This window comes from Agelaius tricolor, unplaced genomic scaffold (genome assembly GCF_023055355.1).
Source record: "Agelaius tricolor isolate 1412-34295 unplaced genomic scaffold, bAgeTri1.0.p SCAF_13, whole genome shotgun sequence".
Lineage (NCBI taxonomy): Eukaryota > Metazoa > Chordata > Aves > Passeriformes > Icteridae > Agelaius > Agelaius tricolor.
Genome location: NW_027269273.1, coordinates 10,896,277 through 10,912,144, shown reverse-complemented (window position 1 = coordinate 10,912,144; position 15,868 = coordinate 10,896,277). Strand labels below are relative to the sequence as shown.

General features: G+C 38.0%; 1 protein-coding gene across 3 annotated transcripts in view; it reads right to left on the bottom strand.

The window, feature by feature from the left end:
• Positions 1-285: 285 nt before the first annotated feature.
• Positions 286-15,868, bottom strand: part of PARG (poly(ADP-ribose) glycohydrolase) — a 62,018-nt gene continuing 46,435 nt past the window's right edge. For 2 of the 3 annotated variants that reach the window (XM_071438719.1, XM_071438720.1), the window contains exons 14-18: positions 11,305-11,383; positions 10,410-10,518; positions 7,736-7,841; positions 4,452-4,580; positions 286-3,692 (exon numbers count right to left, since the gene is read on the bottom strand). In XM_071438719.1, the coding sequence (XP_071294820.1) occupies positions 3,520-3,692; positions 4,452-4,580; positions 7,736-7,841; positions 10,410-10,518; positions 11,305-11,383 (596 nt within the window). In that variant the 3' untranslated portion in view covers positions 286-3,519. The remainder of the gene's footprint in view (positions 3,693-4,451; positions 4,581-7,735; positions 7,842-10,409; positions 10,519-11,304; positions 11,384-15,868) is intronic. The other variant, XR_011681038.1, reaches the window with a different exon arrangement.

Below are 15,868 nucleotides of genomic sequence, written 5' to 3'. Positions count from 1 at the left end.
CAAAAGCTTGGAAACATCAGAATATCTGCATATGGCCATACACATGGATGAAACCTCACATCACACTGACACTCTTCCAATTTACAGTAGCTAATTGTGTTTTACAGTGCTGTGCAAACAGGAGCAGCTATCACAATACTGTACAGGAAGAATAAATTTCTCAGCTGTGTGTTATGTGTCAGTTTACTGCCAGAACTATCTGCAATATTATGCCCTGTGCATTCAAATGTGCTGGAATTCTTCTGTCCTGGAAAGTATATTAAGTGACAAATTACACAACATGGCTTCAGTCAGAATTTTTTAATTGTATTCCTACAAAATTCTGTAAACATTAGCATACAGATCCAGAAAAATCAATACAATATAATGGTGCATAAACTGTAAGTTTAGAAGAATGTCAGGAACACTTTAACAGTTTATAAATTAATATATACAGTATTGGATACTCCTCATTGGATAAGGAAACATCAAAACTGAGCAATTTAGCTGCAAGAGCTGTAGAACAATAGAAGTGCTCAGACACCAAACTTGACTATGAGGCAACATTGCAATCGACATGACTGCCTGTTGTTGTTTCATATTAAGCATTCAATTTAGCTGCTAAAAAGTATAAAACAAAAGTTTTGGTAGGAAGTTAATTTTTATTGGAAATCATATAGCAAACATCCCTAAAATAATAAAAACATCCCAAACCTAGAATACTCCATCACCAGGTTTCTGGAAGGGTGAACCTGAAGCTTCCTAGGCTGCACAAGGACATCACTGGCATCTCCATTCCACACCACTTCCCCCAGAGCACCGAAGGCATCGCCAGCTAAAGGAAACATTTCAGGGAGTTTGGAAATAGGGAGTGCTGGGTGGGGAGAAAAAGAAAGATGTAGAGCACATATTGGGCTGACATGCAGCAATCTGGGCAGTTCAGCTCTTAACTGAATTAGAACATCATGGGAATGTAACACCACTGCTAACTAATTCTGGGCTATTTTGCTTTAAAAAAAACCAAAACAAACAACAACAACAACAACAAAATAATCTTCAGCCTGCCTGTGATCAAAATCATATTCAAAGCATTCTTACAATGTTGCCCTTCACGAGATCAGGAACACACGATAGAATCCAGGATATATCACTCTTTTTCAGACAACACATGAAATGAAAAAGAAATTATTTTCCTTTGTTCCTGTCCATAAAAGCATAATTCACTAGAGAAAAAGGTATGGTAAACATATCCTAATGAATGATCTCAAACAAAAGGCATTCTTCCCATATTAGAAAATGCTCAGTATCACTGAAACTACAGAGTGCATAAAAAGACTAGGATCATCCTGGAAGCACTTGACACTGCAAGAACTCTTTTAACTGCATACCTATAATATGATCACCAGAGAATCTCTCCAAAGTTAATTTTTTCTGTTTCTAGAGTTGAAGTAGAATTTCATTCCATCATATTCTGGTACATTTTTCATACCTGACCAATCACTTCTCACAATGACTACATTGCACTAAAGAAGTATTTATATATAATAAAGGGGAAGTCATTTCTAGGCATTTAAAGCTTTTTGCTGTGTTTTTTTCCAGTTGTTTAGGAATAAATTCTTCATCTCTTCTATATGAGATCCTGAGTAGTAAGGTGAAAAAGGTTTGGCTGATAGCACCAATTTTCCATCACTTGTCATAATTCCCAGGGTACATCTATCATCAGCAATGCATCTAGAAGCACTATCATACTTGAACCTAAATGCTCAAATAAGAGCTAATAAAACAGTTATTCCTACTGCCAGAATCTGAGCCAACACTAAAACACCAGGAGCAGGAGAAAAGATTTCTGCTAAATCTGAGGACACAGGTTGCAAACACAGAAAAAAGCCTGAAATTCTAGCCAAAATCTTTTTCTCAAAATGGATGAGGGTGGAGAAAACGACACCTGGTGGGAAGAACAGGAAGAAACCTCTGTGTCCATCACTTCCCAAGTAAAATACCTGCAAGCTGCCCACTTAGAATTCATGTCAAGCTCCCTGAAGGTATTTATAAAGAACCCAGACTCCTTCCCGTTGCTTCCCCCAGAGCAGATCAAGCAGTGAGTGATTTATTCTAAGCCAGACTGCCAACAGCTTCCAGCATTTAATTACCATGGTGTGTTTGAGGCTTGGAGAGTTTTATCTGACATAACTCAAAAGGATTCATTGAGTAAGAAACTTAGGTCACTACATTTCCTGCTGCAGATTTTACTTGTATTGCTAACTCAGAATAGAAACTATGACAGACAATAAAAATCTAACACAGAAGAGATTAAACTTAGGAATCTGGGCTGAAGCTTAAACTGGGCTTAAATACAGAAAAAAGTCTCACTGGATTTGCCCTGTACATAGACCTGAAAAAGTTTTATCACAGATGTATCTGCAGTTTTGTGTAAACTATTAATGTACTACAGCAACACTAATTTGGTATTCACAGATAGTAAAAGCACGGGTTTTAAAATGTTTTGCCAACACTTCACTGTTACTCCCATGTCTAAAATGACACAGGCAGAAATCCCTAACAAGACCTCATGTTCTTATCTGTAACCAGCAGACTTTCCTCCCACTGATATGTGATTTGTTTCCTAGCTCACATATCCCATGGGGATCTTATACTCACACATATGCATACTGAGAGGAGAACTGATATGACAATATGAACACAACTAGCAGACCTTAAATCAAATATTGTCAAAAGCAGTGAACCTTGAGAAACTTCCAATAGACTAAAACCTTGTTCAATGTGGTAACAGATAGCACCAACAAAATGGTATTGAAGAATTTCACGTGAAAATCTTTCCCTCTGCTTCCAGCTTTGGTTACATTTCTCCTTTTTCCACTCTTGTTGTTCTTTCTCTACTTCTTTATTCTAACTTTTATGCCTAATTTGGTAAAGACCATACAGTTGTGAAATGCATTCTTGAGTCCCCCAGAACTTTTCCATTTTTAACAATTTTTAAAAAAAAATTAATTAGACCCAGGACATTTTAAGTTAAAAGAATGAAAACTTTGGTAAGAACACCAATGGTACCTTGGCACTTTTAAGGATTAGGACAATTTTCAGTAAGAACAATCATTAAAATGCTTCTCTCTAACATCATCCAAGGAGTTCCATGGCTGTCTGTACTCCAGCTGTAAGCCTCCATGAGAAATACACATAAGAGCTCTGAAAAATAAAGGCAAAGGAGTACAGGGAAATCTGAAGATTTTTAGCAATCTCAAGTGAAATGTACCAAAATATTCTACTTAACAAGGTATAATGCAAACCAGACTTACCAAAGAATTGTTTTCTGTACACACATGAACAAGGTTTTCATGTATCAAACCATCAAACAAATAAATCTCATCTCTCAAAGGTGTTTGTGGGGTTTTTTGTTTGAGTGTTATCCATAACTACCAATGCAGTCAATATAAATTAAGCCAGCTCATTCATTATGTCCAGCAATTCACACAATATACCAGTGGGAGGAGATAAACATTATTCTGATCAAATACATTTATTTTAATCTTCAAAACACAACCCTTTTTCTTCATCCTCCTCATCATCATCAGTAGAATGTGCATAGGACTCAAGCGTGTTGTATATGAAAGAGTACAGCTTGACATCTGGTCCTGAAGTAGAACAGTTTCTGCATTGTTCATTGTAGTATCTCAGCAACAGCCTATAAATGTCCCCTTCGAAAAGAAAAAAGAAGTCATTAAACACCATGTGAGAACATGCCAAATGAGCAATGTATGATTGCAAAGGAAGGCTAGAAATGCACATGTACACTGAGACAGTGGCTAGGAACATCTCTAAATGAGCAGAGACAGAGGAGGCAGAAGACTGTAAATGGGAATGTCTGCAGGTTGTTCAGAACATAGGATGGCCTCCCTCAACTTCCTGCACAAGCAATCCTAACATTAAGCTTGCATACACATTACTTACAAATGTACTGCCAATTACCCAGCTTTGTGCTTCTGGCCCAGAAATTAGAAGACACATAACAATTACAATAGGGCAATGGATATACTGCTTTTCTTGTATTGCAACTGAAGAACACATCAGACCACATCCTGCAGGATCAAGACAGAACCACTAGAAGACAAACCTGTATCAAGAATGCCTAAGCAGCTTTTCCCTTTTCAAAGCTTTACTGAGTTATATCAAAAGCTTTTGCAAATCTTCTACCTACCACATGTATCTCTAGTTTTCAAATTCTTCAGCATAACTCCTAAGTGAATCAGAAAAGGATCTACAAGTCTTCTAAACTGATTAGCACTGTGCAGTAGATCCCAAATCAGAAGAGCTCCCCATTCTGGGAACAGGTACAAATAAACTGAGACCCATTTGCTTGTGTTCAGCACTTAGAGACAAGAATTCATATTGGAAAACTGCTACTTAGAGAGATGGTCATGTCTCTATTGTGCACACAAAGATTTCTTTTTGCTCACCAATAGTTTGGCCCTTCTCACAGAGAAAAGTATGCATGCTGTAAATGTCCCGCATCAGCTCCACATCTCCAAAGGTAAAATACACAATATCACGTCCAGCCTCTGCAGCTGCCAATATCTGAATTAAGGCTGAAACAAGGAAAAAAGATTACACATGAACACAGGATAGAACAATTTGCTGAAGGAAAAAACACAGCTTAAATTTACAGCAAACAACCATAGCACTCATGTCCATGGGGATGCTGCAAAGCACTACAAACAATGGGTAGGTAAATATTACTTCCATATTTTAAATGAAGCAATGAAGTAGTAAAGAATGCTGGGCACTGCAAGTCAAGAGTGTTGGAGCATTCTGCTAGAGCTGTTAGTGACATCCACCCTTACTTCCAGATAAACAATGTGCTTAAAACTGAGAGGGGTTTATTTTGGTCCATGTCTGCCCCCAAGCAGCATGCAGACATTAATTAGTCAATAAATGCCTGTGGCAGCATAAGGCAACAGAGCAGCCCCTGGTATGGGCTGCCCATACAGCCACAGCCAGTGGGGTAAAAAGCATCCATGAGCACTTGGCAATTTCCATTCTGTGCTACCTGTAAGAAGGAATGAAGCCAATCCTTTCACTAGGTAAGCTATGCAAAGTGAAAATTGACCCAACTTTTAGCTCCAAGAAAAGAACTATGGTTCTGCAGCCTGTTCCTGCATAATTTAAGGTGTCCATGATACCTACAATAGAAGTATGCAGCAAGGAAGATGATGGCTTATTCTGACCTGTGAGGGGTGATGTCAGCAATGCAATTCATGTTAACTTCCAGCTTTTTGTCAAACTCATTGGCCCAAGCTGCATCCCAAGTTCTGCCAACAGCTAACATTACAATATAGACAGATTTTTTTTCCTCTATATGTAAAAGAAAGAAAAATGTTTCCTATCTTGGGAACAGTTTTTTGAAGATTCACCATGAGAAATCATCTGGATCAGTAGTGCTGCTGAGCCAAGCTAATGACCCACTGCAATTGGAGAAAGTAGCTCTGGTCCACTTCTCACCCAGCTCCTGACTTTTCTGCAGCTCTCTGGTGCTCATCAGACATCATTATGCCAATTCCATTCACCAAAGTAGCAGAAAATTATGGATGCAGAATAAAAGCTAATTCTTTTCTGCTAGAACAGCAGTTGAATTGGCAGAGTGAAAAGTTTACCAGAGCTGAGGCAAGGGAGGGCACCAGACCACAGAGCCAGGAACAACAAAGGGGGAGAAGAAAACCAGGACCCTTTTAGGCAGCACCAAACTTAGAAGAGTGCAGTTTTTTCATCAGCCAGCACTGCCAGGCTGGAGTGCCACAGAGGCGTGCAATCAATCACAGGTTCTACAACAGTCCTACCAATGGGCCCCAGTAACTATTTCATCTGCTGCAGCTTGTCTTCCTTCAGAGCCTGTTGGTGCAGCTCTGATATTAATTCCTCCTTCTTCCACCCAGTAAGTAGAGTTAATTAAAATGTGATTAATATTGTCTTTGTAAAGATTAATTTTAAATAAAACAGTGTACATAGTGCATTACCACCTGCTAGTGGAAGCTAAATAGAAAGCTGTTCAGAGCTCAGCTCAATAATCTTTCACATTTTTAAATAGAGACCTATTAAAACACTGCATCCCTCAATCAAAAAAACTTCCTCTTGTAAACCCATAGCCAAAATTATAAATTACATGATTCACATGTGAAATTAATCTCAATCTGGGAATGATATTTTAATTAAACCACTGAACCAGCTGTGGATTTAGTATAGCTTCAGTAGTTTAGCTTTTAGAGTCTAATTAACTAGCTTGCATAGGGGAACAGAACCTAATGAATCTTATTATTCATTCCAAACTGCAGTTTCACTTTACAAGATGTTAAAAATATCCTATAGCTTATTTTGAATTGCTATACATCTTATGAAACAAGGATCAAAATTTCTGTCAAGAATCAGACTTCACAATCTTCTGGACGTTAATGATACACAAAACCATGGGAAATTTCCATGCTTCTGGTACAGAAAGAAGCATCACAGGAAGAGCAACAGAGCCTGTGGTACTGGGGTCTGGAGGGATCTGAGCTCTCTTGGCCCTTGCACCCAGCTGATGTGATACCACTTAACTTCTGGACTTGCACCTGGAGCAATGGCTGTACTGACATCTTTCTTCTACTTTAAAAAAACATACATGGGATATTACAAGTTCAGATCCAAGATCTTAGGCAAATTGAAGCACTTGTTAAACCTTCCTAACATAAATCAAGTATGCTCAGATCCTACAGTAAATACTAGTCCTGATTTTGATAAGATATGCCTTTGGCAGCCTATTTTAGCTAATGGAAATAAAAAAAAAATGCCAGGAACTCAATGAGCATTGAGAAAAAAATAGATGCTTTATGAATTAAGCACATTAAAAAAAGAAATGAAACTGGTAGCCTGATGACTGTCTCACTGCATCTACCGAAAGCTGTTCTGAAAAGCAAATTTGAAATACTCTTCAAATGCTTGGAAACAACAAAGAAATGTAAATTTCTACTTAGAATTATATGAACCAGGATATGAATTTATATGTCAAGATCCATCAGTTCTTGAATTGATGGAAAAAGTCTTAAATGAATGTAGGCATGGGATATCTGCTGCATTACAAATACTCTAATTAAATATAAAAGAACATGAGAAAGTGAGTGATATAGCAGGCAAGTCAGGAAAGAAAGCAGCATGACTGAGTGACTGGAAACCTCTCTGGCATACAGCAATATATTAAGGAGTAAGACTAAACATTAACCATTGCCAGCAAATTTGTGAAGCCTTGCAAATTACCAGGTACTTTAAACAGCTTTGCAGAGATACGAATTTCAGGCAGAATCTGAAAAGACTGCTCCAGAAAGGTCAACTGATTTATATGACTGACAACTGCAATGAACACGTTCTTCTGTGAACTAAAGATAAACATTTGTGTTTTGGAAGGTTTCAGTGCTACAAGTCCTTGCAAACCCAGCATTTCAGCATCGTGTGCTTGCCCCAAACTTTTAACTGAAAATAGCATAACAGTCTACAGCACAAAGAATAAAGTGGAATGCTCTTTTCTTGTTGAAGGCCACATTTCTCACAGCCTAAAGATCAGCAGTAATGTACCAATTCTATAGAATGCCATTTCTTGGCAAACATATATTAATTAGAACAAAAGCAAAAAATGTACTTGAACAAAAACATATGGCCCAGGACCAAAATGTAAGTGATTTGATTAATCTGAACATGAAGAATCGCTATGATTTACCTTTTAATCGGGAGTCCCCTCCAAAGGCACCACATCCCCAGTTTCCTGTGGCTATTGCAGAGAGATGCTGAGGTGGAACGTTGGGGCGAGAGAAGCCACAGTAGGCCTGCATGCACACAAGAGTCAGAGATGGATTTGAGAGGCAGCCTGGTGCAATGCTTCCAAACAGTAAAATGATAACAAAAACCAGCAGTGTCTTCTAGCAATACCAAATTCAAACTACTTCAATACATCCTTAGTCTTCCTTTAAATTCAACATCAATAACAAAAAAAATTAAGATGGGAAGACTTTTGCCTTATTTGGATCCAAGTTAAAAATTAAGATACAGGTCCTGAGTCCCAGGCATTTCATCACAGCTACAGGAAGCTTTTCAGGATAAAGACTTAAAATTTTTCTTAAATACCAATCAGTCCTCATAAAAAAACATCAGCCAAACCAACACACCTTATAAATGTAGCAGTGATTTACCATAATTTATTTTAAAAATCTAAACCAAATCAATACACTGAAAATTGTAGACAGATCACAAATTCACTGATGTAGGTAATTAGAATTTTGTACTAAGATATCAGTAAGGTTTACAAACTCTACTTAAATGTCTTTTTTAGGGCAAATTTCATTACCAGCCATGAAGAAACAAGCTGATGAATGTTACTTTAGTCAAGATGCTAAGGTTTCACAACTAATTTAAATTAGTCCTTCAGCACTGTACATCATCTCAAGAGGGTGTATTCCCTTTACAGCCAACAATTAGGGCAGTGTGTTCCTATGTTTGAATTTATTTAAAATAAATTCTATTATATTCTATACCCTCCATACTGCAGAAAGAAGGAGGCTTTAACAATAACAACATTGAGCTCTTATATTCAACACCCAAGCTCACTGCATCTGTAAATGTAGAATCACACTAAGGAAACTCAACAGCATGTTTTGATCCCAAAAATTGGCACACTAGCAAAGTATAACTGAATTAGCATTACTGTACTCCACTGCCCAGTAAAAACAGCACTGCCACTGCTAGAACAGGCCACACACCTCTCACTACCTATGCCTTATACTGGCCATGCAAGGCCCTAATTCTGGTCCATTAACCTTCTAGTTAACTTAGGAGAATCTGCTTTGTGAACTGGACACTGATTCCAGACACAGCATGTCAGCAGATAAAAGCAGATAAAATTTGTGCATGGGATAACAGCAAAAGCCTTGAAAAGTTAAGGTCCCATAACCACAGACAGCTCACTGGTGGCAATTACTAGTCCCTGTCAAAGTACAACCTTAAAAGCTGGGAAAAGACTGCTTTAGCTTCAACAAAAGAGCAGCAGCAAAACAAGAAGAAAAACAAGTGACAGGAAAACCTTGGCTATGCAGATGATAAAGCACCTGCCACAGCTCGGGAAAGTAACCCAATGTTCCCAAACATTATGTTTGGGAATCCATGGCAGACACCAAGGACTGGGAAACATCTCAAATATCTTACTTAAGGAGAAGATCCCAAATTAGGGATGGCAGAGGAGAGAAAAAAAATTATGTCCACCACAGTTCCACTTTCCCCTGTCAAAGAGCTCTTCAGCCTGGGAACTTGGATGTGTGAGATTATCAAGGACCACAGCCACTGCAAAGTGCAGTTTTTACACAGCTGACTCAGGGCAGGGTCAAGGACTGAAAACTTTGAATAAATTATGATAATGATTAATAATGTGCAAGGATTATTAGTAAGAAGCATGCTAGCTTTGAATGTCAACCCAGAAGCTTTGTTTAAAGGATTAAACTGGCCTGCATTGTCAGTCTTTATACACACATATGTAGTTACAACAGCCCTTACAGCTATTGTGAAAATAAAGGGGATTTATGAACAGCTGGATCAAATCTCAAGAAAACATCAATATAGGAAAAGGTAAACTCCCAGGCAATATGTCAATATCCCAAGAGCAAAGAAGAAAGGTGGAAGAAAAGCAAGTGGGACCGTATTTATGAACTGCCCCATGTTAAAACATGAGGCACCTCCTTTTCCACCTTGACTGCACAGCCGAGTAGGATTCAACAGCACAAATCATAGGGAAAGAACTTAGACTCATAATTTAGTTTGAGTTGGAAGGGACCTCAAAGATTGCCTCATTCCAACCTGCCTGCCATGGGCTGGGATGCCATTCACTATCTCAGGTTGTTCAGGGCTCCATCCAGCCTGGGACTGAACACTACCAGGGATCCACAGGTTCCTTTGGCAACCTGTTCCAGTGCCTCACAACCCTCACAGTAAGGAATTTCTTCCTAATACCTAATTTAAACCTGTCCTCTGTCAGTTTAAAACCACTGGCCATTGTACTGTCACTATCTGCCCATATTAAAAGTCCCTCCCTGAAGCCTTCTCTTCTCCATGATAGATAACCCCAACTCTCAGCCCATCATTTGGAAGCAGGACAGGGAAGAATTAACAAAATATATATCCAAGTTTCATTTAAATTTTTGAAAGTTGTATAAAATACACCTTTGAATAGCACATCAAAGGACAAGAAATATATTTGACAATCTTTTGCTTTAACATTTTGGACAGCAAGTACCTGTCATATGAGACACAACTAAGCAAGAACTTCCTTAGATGAAGACAATAACATAAAAATATTTGAAAAAGCTCTATAAACATTAGACTGCAGGTTATTGTAAGAAGTTACTGGCCTTGTTGAGCTCTCTTCTAATTTTATCTGGACCAAATTGATCAAGGAAACGTCTGAAGTGAAATGCATCTATAGCAACAATTTCAGTGTAGCGTCGTTGCCATTCATCCCTAAAATTGGAGGGGGGAAGAAAAGTAGATGACATTAGCTGTTTAATATCAGCCATATAACCCCAATTCAAAATGAGCAATTCCCTTCTCTGTTAGAAGCAGCTGAAAAGGTGAACTCAACAGACAATGGAATACTTTCTCTTTGTGGGTTGGGAATGAAAGCAGCATCAAAAATGAGACAGGCCTCCCCATAAATTCAGAAATACCCTGGCTAGACTTTGAGCATGAATGTGAAACAAATCTAATTACACAGCACTATTTATCAAGTATGTAAGAACATTGCAAGGTCAGTGTTTCTCTGTCTTCCTCCAACATTTAAATGAGAGTACACTGTGTATGATTCTATACCAAATGAGTAATTTTCTGTATATACTCTAATGACATTGCTGGAGAAATAAATTCAAGAGCTCACAGCCTTCTACTCAGATTCATGGTATCGATTCTTATTTTGCCACACATCAGCTGCACTGTGGCATCTGAGGTATCATTGTCAAACTTCTTGTGATATTGCAAACCATAGTTCAATCAGTATCTTAGCAAAAATGTGCAAACACATATATCTCTAAACTGTAAAAGATGTTAGTCTAAGAACCAACATAAGGGCAGGTACCACTTATTAGCATTAGTATGGCACTACTAATATGACAAAACTTTCTTAGCCTGTTGGCTCTGCTGAAGAGAGCAACATCAAGCAAATATCTTATTAAGGCAAATGCTAGGAAAAAAGTTTTCAAATTTCTAACATTTCTTTCTTCCTTCACTTAAAATACTTATGTGCAACTTTACCTAGGGGTCTTGTCTTCGTGGCTCCTTGCCCAGCGGTAAGTCTCTGCATAGCCTGTGTACTCACTGTACTGCTCAGTACCTGAAACAAATTATTGTCCAGATTACATATAAAATATGTACATTTTTTTTTCACTTGGCAAATCTTTGATAGGAATCACTGCTTCTCCAAATGAACACACAGCTCTCAGAAGCAATGGGAAACAGAGAATTTGTATTTGCACCACGAGTACAAGATTTCCTTGTAAAGCTCCCTTGCACAGGTGATGAGCAGCACCACCACAGAACACTACGAGTGCAGATCTACGTATGCTGCCCAGTATATAACAATAAAGGCTCAGCACAAAAAAACACAGTCTGGAATGTACTTGGCTGCTCTTGAAAAGGTCCAGAAGGGGATCCTGGCAATTATTAAAGGCTGTCAGAAAGCAGCTCCTTAAAGCCACCTGTAATTTTAGCTATTATGCTCTGCTATACCAAATCCTTTTTAAAGGTTTATCCCAAGACAGAGTGTATCTTAACTGAGAACAAGGATCATAACCCTTCTAAAAAGGTTGCCTTTCACCTCATTTTATAGAGCTTCAGGACCTTGCTTCAAAACCTGGGCATTGCACAAATGCTTCAGAGAAATACTCCTGAAGTAATGCCCCAGCAAAATCACACCTTCTCTCCATTCTGAGCTCACAACAGCTGAGTTGCAGAAATCACAGAATTGCCTGGGTTGGAAGGGACCCCCAAGGATCATGAGTCCAACTCTTCAGTGAACTCATGGCCTTGGCGTTATCGGCACCATGCTCTGACCAGCTGAGCTGACTTGTTTGGAGCTTCATGCAGGTATGGTTTGGCACAATTACAAACAGCAAGAAGAGAACTGTTTAGCAATCCCTTAATTTGTGATACCAGCTATGTCTATAAATAGAATGGGGAGAAATAAGGTTTAAGGAATTGCAAGCTGACAGCACAAAACATCTGATTAAGGTGAGAGTACTGCCTAACTATTGCACAGATCAGCAACATTCTGAGAATACAAAGGTTGAAATTTAATCTGAGTTTTCTAATCTCTAAATAAAAATGCAATTGAAGTTGAACAATCAAAACCATAGTACTATTAACTTTAAACCTCACTGACAAGGAAACTTGAATGTTTACCTCCAGTAGTCTCAAGCATGGGAAACAAGCTGTTAAAAACTCTACAATGATGCATATACGTCAAAATATTTTCCCCATTTACACATATTAATTTTAACTGACAAGACTTATCAATGCACATTTAATTCATCTGTCCTGTTACTCACTCATTATTTATTTAGTCTAGAACATTAATCATTCTGAAGGCACACAAATCTCACTTAAGGCTATTTTGAAAAGCTGCTATGCAAAATGAGTGGGATGGTAAGAGATTTCTCACCAAGTTCACTTCCTGATTAAAAAAAATCATCTGAAAAATGTGGATAACAAAATATCCCTACGTATTCACACACATTCATGCCCAGACAAAGACAAAAGACAACCACAAGCAGCTTCCATATTCTGAAATCAGCCTTCTAATTGAATTGCAGGCTATCAGCCTTCACTAAGACTTTTCCTGACATGAGTAAAATTCAGTTCTCTTGACAGGCTTGATGAAAGTGTCTAAGCACAGAGCAAGAAAAGACAGATAAGGGAAGTATGTGACTCTTCTGAGAGGTCTCTTTAGAGGACAACCTAGCAAAATTTCCAGCTTGAAAAAGGAAACATTTCCTTTGGTGTCTAAGATGGGAAAAGAAAATTCTAGGTCATCAAGATATTGCACCAGGATAGATTAAATGATAAAGTATTAGGCTGGCTTTTTCAAGGTTCATTGTTTCATTCATTTTTATGGAAGTGTAGTGTCTGATGACGAAAGCACCAGGAAACAAACAAGCAAGCAATACACCCATATACACACATATATCCACTAAAAGAAAAAAAAAAATCAATACTGGAGAAACTCAAGGAAATCACACAGACTACAAAGTCATGTCCCAGGAATCTGAAGTTAATGAAAATCAATGAGTTTTCATAAGTGAAGCTCTGGAAATTTGTCATACAATTTTCACTGGCAATACTTCTGCCTGTGAATTACTGGGATACAAACTTCTGTTGCTGAGAGAACAGAAGCAGTATGGGATAAGCTAGATATGTTAATATTTTGGGTGACTCTTTTTTCTTCCCATCAAAAAAAAAAAGAGGTCAAAGAAGGCAAACCATGAATAAGGTTCCACCAGAACTTTAAAAACAAGCTCCAAAACCCAGAAAAGCCTACCTAAAATCAAAAGAATGTATATGTAAGTACCATTTAAAAATCTATCCTTTGTGAGACTTGTAAAAGTTACAGCATCAGGCAAGGAGTGAAATTGCCAGCCAAATGTTGGTGTTTATGGGACCTCTCCAATTTAGACAGATTTGCAATTATTACTAAAAATAAATTTACCTTCCTCAGATTCCATAGTCTATCTTTACATTTGCATATGATGTGTACAGCATTATAATGTTTCCAGGGATTGGGAAAAATCCCACCATAGTGCTCCTCTAGTATTTCTAATCAGCTAGAAATTATACCCCCAAAGAGGCAGGACCACTAGCACTAAACAAAAAGTAGATGTGAAAATGGCAAAAGTTTAGTTTTATAGTCACCAATATAAAGGCACATTCAGTGCCATAAGTGAGAGGAAGGTCCTTCTTTCCCTTTCAATCAGTTCTGCCAATCCTTATCCTGGACCACCATTAGTCTTTGGCTCTCACAACACTGGCACAATCAGCCTGCTAAATCCAGCTGAAAACCAATTTTCTCCTCTGAGTAAATTTTCAGCCAAACCAATTATCTCATCCCATTTGCTGCCTGGCTAATGTGGTCAGAAGGCTCCAAAACTGCCTTGCTAATATGCAGTCCCCACTGGCCATTGATACATCTTTAAATTTAAAGCAAACAAGGAACACAGGCTTCATCTGCTCTTAACACTGCCTGAGGATGTGTGAGCTCAAACAGGAGGGAAAAAAGAAAGAAAGAAAAGAACTGAATGAAAACCACTCACACTTATTCACAACTCTACCAGAAATGCAGCTGTAGGAATCTCTGGTGTTGCTGCTGACATTTCTGTAGGTAGATGTCTGTGTTGAAGAACTCCACTGTTTGCATGACTATTTTCATAGTCATTACAGCAGTGATCTTAACCAGATACTGGAAAATCACAACAAATTTAATTTATCTCCCAATTTCTTGGGCTCCACTGCAAATTTAAGCTACACAGTAATACCCATTAGGCTGCCGAGTCAAGATGCATCACAAAGAATGTAATTTATCAAGAGGATCGTGACACAGAAGAGGCTTGGCTAAGAACCAAGGTGGAAAAGCTCCAGGGATTAAATAAAAATGATGGAATGGATATTTCCATTAGAGAAGAACTCCATATCCCAAATACTAATTGCAAAACACTGGAAGATAAAATATTAAGAAAGATAAAACATTGCTGCAAAAAAATATTCTCACCTTTACTTGTCCATGCCAAATCACCATTTTTGTTTGCAGGGGAATGGAAGGTCTTTCAAAACACTAATTTAGTGTTTCCCCCTAATCAGTTATTACCCAGACTGATAGCTGTGCTGTTTTCCCCCTTCCCAAAAAAGTCTCTCCCAGAGGACAGTGCTTAAAATATGCTAATATAGTATCACATCCAAAATACAGAATAGAAGTCTCTGATGGCCAAGAACAACTTTTCTGACTCAGTTTTTTAAAATGTAATCACAAAAGCCAATTTATCAAAAACTTTTCACAGAAAGGGCATTAATTCTGGCAGAGTGGAAAAACAAAATAAAACACTGTCTTAAAAAGATTGCCAAGCATAAGACTGAAAACAAAAGATACTCTGCCCAGCACAATCAATAACTCAGAACAGAGTAAGACCTGCAAGATTTAAGCTCAAATTTCTACTGTGTATGCATGTGAGAGAAAGAAGTGCTATTGATGGATTTTTCCAAGGAATGTGTTCTAATACCTACAGAAACTCTTGACTTTTGAGACAGCTCAGGTAACTAAACCCAATATTTTTGCTACAGCAGACTGAAAAATATAAACATAGTCTATTGTAATTTCTACCCAGGGGATCTCTCTCAGTAAATATATTTTTTCTTTATAGTTGCTCTTTAGTGTAAATAAAGTAGTATTATGGCATCATTTTGTTTCCTCAGTCATGAAAAATGCTCATTCATGCATAGAACTGAGACATGCAGCACGACCTGGGCTGCTCCAGTTCTTAACAATGACATTTGGTTTTTGATGCTGTTTTAATCCAATGGATAACTAAATAATCCAGGGTCTATGACAGAGTGGGAAGCAAAAGAAAAAGCCCTTTCAGCTAAGCTCTGGGCAGACAGGACATCTCCACACACAACTCCTCAGCAAGGTACTGGAGAAGCAGGTTATTTCTGATATGATTAGGAACCCATAACTAACATACAAGTAACATATGTCAAACTTATAAGATCAAAATCCTTCAGAGACACTTCCTAGCTTTCTACCCTTTCCTAATGGATGTGGATTTTCTACTCT